Here is a 5,852-nt window from a genome sequence, read left to right as displayed (position 1 = left end):
ACAATGGCATGTCACCTTGTGTTAAACTTTCAACATATGTATAGCAATTTTAAAGTGACATTAATATGTCAATGACTCAACTGATTTAAACATTCATACTTCCTATTGTGTAACAAGAGAGTATAGACCCTCCTTCATATGGGTAATAATTTGTAGCAGTTGACAAAATTTATGAAAGCTTTAGTGGTTTTCATTATTAACTAAAAATGCAATCACCTCTCAGTGATTTTGGTCTGAATCAGCCAATTGATAAAGTCCCTGGTGGCAAGAGTGTCAAGAACAGTGTTCATCTCATCTGAGAAAGAGCCATCGGCATGTCTGCGGCGGAGTTCTTCAACAATGGTGACTTCTTCTGGGAAGCTAAGAAAATGAGGCTTAAAGTTACTATTTGGTTAGATACTTTAAGTAAGTGCTTATGGGTTGTCTCCCATTGGTAACATATGCAAGGGCAACTGTTGAGCATTCAGTACAGGATTCTGTGCACAGAGAACCTAAGAGAAGATTCCTCATAAATGTTCGTGTGAACTGGAAACTGTTGCAAGGGTAGAAGTTTTCAGAGCTGGCATCTGAAACCAAGCTTGTTTAACTTCATGTCCTTTGTAATATTCCAGCTTGCTTTGAGAATTTTAATATCTTGGATACACAGAAGCTAATGTTGAGACTATTAATTTGGCCACAACAAAATATATTATCATATATCTATTACTATCAACATTGCAAAATACAATATTAAGGGGTTGAAAAATCTATATTAGATTTTCTTTTTCACTGATTTGTCTTAGCAGAATTTTGAGTATCCCCTATGATACTGTAAAATATCCTCAAGTGGAAGCAACTGTTTTACCATTGATTCTACAAGTTTGGTTAATGTTTTAAAGTCAACCACAGTGCACATTTTTTTATTAAGATCTTTTAAAATTTCAGTATGTTTTAATTCTGATTTAATGATCAGAGTAGAACACAAATTTCTTGTCTTTTTTTTAACCAAATACTGATTGAAATAGTTATAATAAAATGGAATGATTTGTGAGTCTGTTTGTATTAAATCCAAGTAAGCAACTAAATGTCTTAGTCTCATTCTCAACTTTGATTATTTATTGGATATCTACATGACACTGCTATAAAAAACCGAGTATGTGGCTCAATATATGATTGTTTTTACGTATCTCTACTTTGAGTGTTATTAACATCTTATGTTTGGTCTTTTTTGTCTTCATTATATATTTATATAAATATTTATTAACACATAACTATATGTTAATCACACATGCAACTATTTCAAGTCAAACATTAAGTATGAAAAGTTTTATTTAAATATAGAAATATTTAAAGTTTTCGGTACCATTTATATTTTCCTTATATCTAGCTTTCTCAGGACTGTCTAGTTGAAATTTGTTGTTCTAATGTAGTTATCAAAAGCATACTATTTACTTTCAAATGTGCCTCATCTGGATGAGTCAGTACCTAATTATAACACAGCTATAACGGGAGATAGAAAAATACTGTGATAAACGCTATTAATACCTGCCAGCAAAATTTGTATATTGTTTCTTATTGGTAAGAACACTATTTCCTTCCTAGCTGCTTTTGTAATCCTGATTCATATATAGATAACTAGATTTAAATATTTTGCCCCAAGGAGAAGACATGTCAGGTAAGAATGTACAGACTTACTCTCGCCTTCCTCGGCCTTTCACCAGCCAAGCAATGAATTCCTTGGCAGCTTGGCCTTCCAAATAAGAGCTTACATCACTGGTAAAGGTCCCTTCAGCATGTCTCTCAAATTCATCATGACGTTTGGCAATGTTATTCCTGAAATAAATGTGACAGTGAGTTGAAGCTCTGTATCGTTGGCATTAGGTTCACACTGATAAGCAATGGCAACTTGGGGTTCAGGATATAATGGAGAAGGGGCTTCATGAGTTTAGGAGATGAGGGTAGTCAGGGAATTCATTTTGAAGTTGCATTAATAATCTGGATTAAAGATGGTGGAAGAGGGTTCATAATGAATGTATAAGAAGTTAGTAAATCACCCCTGTCTTCACAGCACACCTATTTTCACCTTCCCTGCTTTCCTGTGATTTTGGTTTTTAAAGCTGTATTACTTTTAAATTTTATTCTCACTAGTTGTAGATGCAGGCTCTCTCTTTTCCTCTGCTACTCAAAAGTAAAATAGGTGTTTATTACAAGTACTTGTGAGTATGGGGTCACAGTTAATTGATTCAAGGAAAAACAAAGGACAATCTTGAAATGTCATAAAAAATCTCACATGACAATGCATAAATGAAAATGTATGTTTTCTAGGAGGAAAGCAAAGATGATCATCCCATATCAGCTACCAGTGTGTGCAGAGTCCCCTGGAGGGTGCATTGTCAACCTCCCTGTCAAGTGTTAGCCTAGAAGGTTGCATCTTAAACGTACGACAAATACCTGAGTGAGGTTTGCTTTATATTAAATTGCCAAAATGCAGCATTCTCATACTAAGAAAAGGGAAGGGTTATTTTCATTTTTTATAAATTTATGATCATTCACATTTCTCAGAGGATCCACATGTGATCCTCCACAAGGATTTGTGCCTATGTCTGCTTTGACCATGACACCATCTTTCTTGCAGGTGGACCTTCGAATTTCCTCCTATTTCTCCTTCTTGCTCCTGCTCTCTGTAAGGATTGCATTTCTTCTTTCTTCCTTCTCTGTTCTCTCCAGACAAATCTATGTTCCTTTCCTGACTTTTAGATTCCTTCAGCTCCTCTGTATGCATAACTCCTTTCCCCTTGTGGGCCACCCTCCAAAGAAATTGTGAATTTCCACCATCTCTGTGAAACCCTTGTGGATAATTTCTAGTAGCCTAGAAGCAGCAAAAACCCCAACACTCGTCAAAGAAAACCCAACATTAAAATGTATGTCTTGCCATAGGTTTGTGTTCTTATTTGCTGCCTTCTCTTTATGCTGTGCAGCTAGCTAGGCTGTGATTTCAAATGCATGTCTTAGATTTTATTCTACAAGATATGGAATGCATCTATTTCCATGCCTTACCCTGATGAACTTAGCTAGGGGGTAATTTTAATATCATCATAGTTGTGGATTTGAATCCCATAAAGGAATATTGAATTTGTTGTATGCATTATTTAGAAATTAGATTCCTAAACTTGAGGGTCCACAAAACTCAGTTTATAATTTTGAGAAAAAAATGGATGAAAATAAATATTTCTAAGACTATAGATGCGAATATAATTGGGGAAATTAAGTCTATGTCACACTGGAGTGTGGCTAAGGTGTTTGGAGGAGTGAAGGGTGAGGTATTTGGAAAATAATACAAAAGACCACATCCCAAACCCTGAAAATCATCGAAGACCTTGTGGGCATTGTGTGATGAACATGGTAATTTCAGAAAGCCTGGCAAAATTTTAAACACGTAATAAAGTTTTGTACAATTTTTGGACCATGTTTAAATTCTTACCTGTTCCTCTTGGTATTCATGAGCCACTGCACAAAATCTTGAGCACGCCTGGAATCCAGATACTTGCTGTAGTCACTGGTGAATGTGCCCTGTGAATGACGCTTGTCTTCGTTCATCTGATCAGGATCATCAGGCAGCTCTGTCTGGGAAGCTGAGAAAGATCTGTGGAAAATAGCGATTGGTGCAATGTACATCTCTCTAAAGCTAGACCCCTACAAAATATAGGATCATGTAAAACAGTAAGACAGGTGTTTCACTTGGTAGTTTAGAAAGACCTTAGCTTCTCATGGAAGCCCCAAGTTTTTAGTATAGTTGAATAGACTTTTACTCTGAATTCTAGTAATAGATTTCTCAGTTGGCTTCGTGTTTTTCTGAAACAGTATTAAATATTCCTCCACTAATTAATCTACTCATGAATATGCCAATAATGACAGAAGAGAGCAGTGACTTGAATATTTTAAAAGAGTAATGAATCTCTAACTGTTTGACATGGTAATTCTACTGTCAGAAATCTACAAACAGAAAATTGAAAAGTGCAGGGGATAGTATATATAAAATATTATTTTATATAGGAAAACCTGTAAGCCTCTTAAATATTCTGCAGAAGGGGAATATCTAAATAAGTGTACATTTATGAGATGAAATAGTATGCAACTGTTAAATATATATTTAATATATATTCTCATGATGCAAGAAAAATAATAATACAGCATTAAGAGAAAAAGCATGATACAAGGCCATTTAATAAGATGAGAGATTTTATATACAATAATGTAAAATTCAGGAAGGCAACGCATCTTTTCTTAAAACTTTGAATAGTTTTCTTTAGATATGGAATTTTGAGTAGTTACTTTTTTGTGTATTTTTCATGTGCGTCATGGACATGCAAGCATTTTACAATTAGCAAGAAATGTTATTTTTAAAGGAATGAAAAGGAGAAGATAGAATTAAAAATTATGAAGTAAGTTATGAATGGACAGATAGAATATTCCACAGAGCTATAATTTTCCATGTAACATGTTTTTCAGCGTTGCCCACCACCCCTTTGATTCTGAAGTAACTCATACTCTGGTTTATACTCCTGAAAAGTCTGACTTTATCACAATTATGCTTTAAACATTTGAAAATTGTGCAGGGTATTCACTCAATATTCCTGAGACCCTAATCAGTAATCACAGTTCTCATAGGCTTTATTCTGATCATAGTGCTGTGTTAGTTTAAGTATTGATTTAATACCTGGGTTTCTCCTCTGTGTCTTGAAGGGAATGCTGCCAGCTGCCCTGTACCAGCATTACAAACAATCCAGCCACAAAGTAAATGCTCTTCATTTTTGCTGCCTGTCAGAACACAGAGTGAGGGTTGGGGGACAAATAACCATATTTAAACATATCAGGGTAAGTGAGTTTGATTTTGACTAGGTAAGTACTATAAAAAGAAAGAAAAAAAATAATCATTTCAATTTTATTATGATTATATTTTTAACTTAATTTCAAACAGTAGATCATATTTTCCCTAGATTTTTTTGGAGGCGAAAAAGAATACAAAAGATGCCTTGTACGATTAAGCTTTTTCATTAATGTAGGACATTTCTGTTAATGATCAGAAGGCACATTTCCAGACTTGAAATAAAAAATGTCCACAATAAACATTTAAAATATCCACTGTAGATGATATGCTACATATGGTTAGCCTGAATGGCACCTTATCCATAATGCCACCCCCCTTCTCTATCAGTCTGGCTTTCAATTAATAGTCCTTCACTTCCAAGCGTTTACATTATACTGCATTTCAACCATCTTAAAGCAGCCTCAGGCTACAACTTGGCATACCAGCTGTCGGTTCAGATGTATTATTCATTTATATTTTAAATAGTGTAACTTGGTCTAGACTTTGTAATTATAAAGCGGCCAACAGATTTGAGGTATTTTAGGGTGCTTTGACCTGTTCTAAATTAAAGGGAGAAATCATTTTAAAGACAAGCAATTTGCAACAAGAACTAATGCTTCTGGCAACTTGAACAATCACAACTAAGATATAAGAGATTAGTATCATAAAGAAAATTAATGCTTGCTTCTGAAGTCTCTACATTTTTTTAAATTCTTTTTTTAATTGGATTTAGCCCAGGACATGACACTTTCACTTAGTGATACCATAGATCTGGCTTTAGGATGCATCTGATTTCTTGTCTTTGTGTCAAAAGCAAATGCCCTGTGAAGCCATAAGATGCCACAGATGTGACGATGCAGTGTGGCTGATTGGGGGACCGACACGAATGTGGGCAGAATGTCCCCAGAGAGCAGGTGCCTCTACACCCTGAATGGGGACCACAAGTTCATTCTTTGTCATGGACGTCTCTCTGCTGCTTTCAAACTCCATCATGCTTTTTTTCTTT

General features: G+C 35.0%; 1 protein-coding gene across 1 annotated transcript; it reads right to left on the bottom strand.

Moving 5' to 3' along the window:
• Positions 1 to 212: 212 nt before the first annotated feature.
• Positions 213 to 4,788, bottom strand: Gcg (glucagon). Its single transcript, XM_010606845.1, has 4 exons — positions 4,697 to 4,788; positions 3,461 to 3,622; positions 1,675 to 1,812; positions 213 to 360 (listed from the first exon to the last, which is right to left on the bottom strand). Exons 1-4 carry the CDS (start codon positions 4,786 to 4,788, stop codon positions 213 to 215), a joined length of 540 nt encoding a protein of 179 aa, XP_010605147.1.
• Positions 4,789 to 5,852: the final 1,064 nt, after the last annotated feature.

Source organism: Fukomys damarensis, unplaced genomic scaffold, assembly GCF_012274545.1.
Source record: "Fukomys damarensis isolate Sample0158 unplaced genomic scaffold, DMR_v1.0_HiC HiC_scaffold_26, whole genome shotgun sequence".
Lineage (NCBI taxonomy): Eukaryota > Metazoa > Chordata > Mammalia > Rodentia > Bathyergidae > Fukomys > Fukomys damarensis.
Note: the sequence above shows the minus strand (reverse complement) of the source record. Positions and strands in the feature narration are given on the sequence as shown.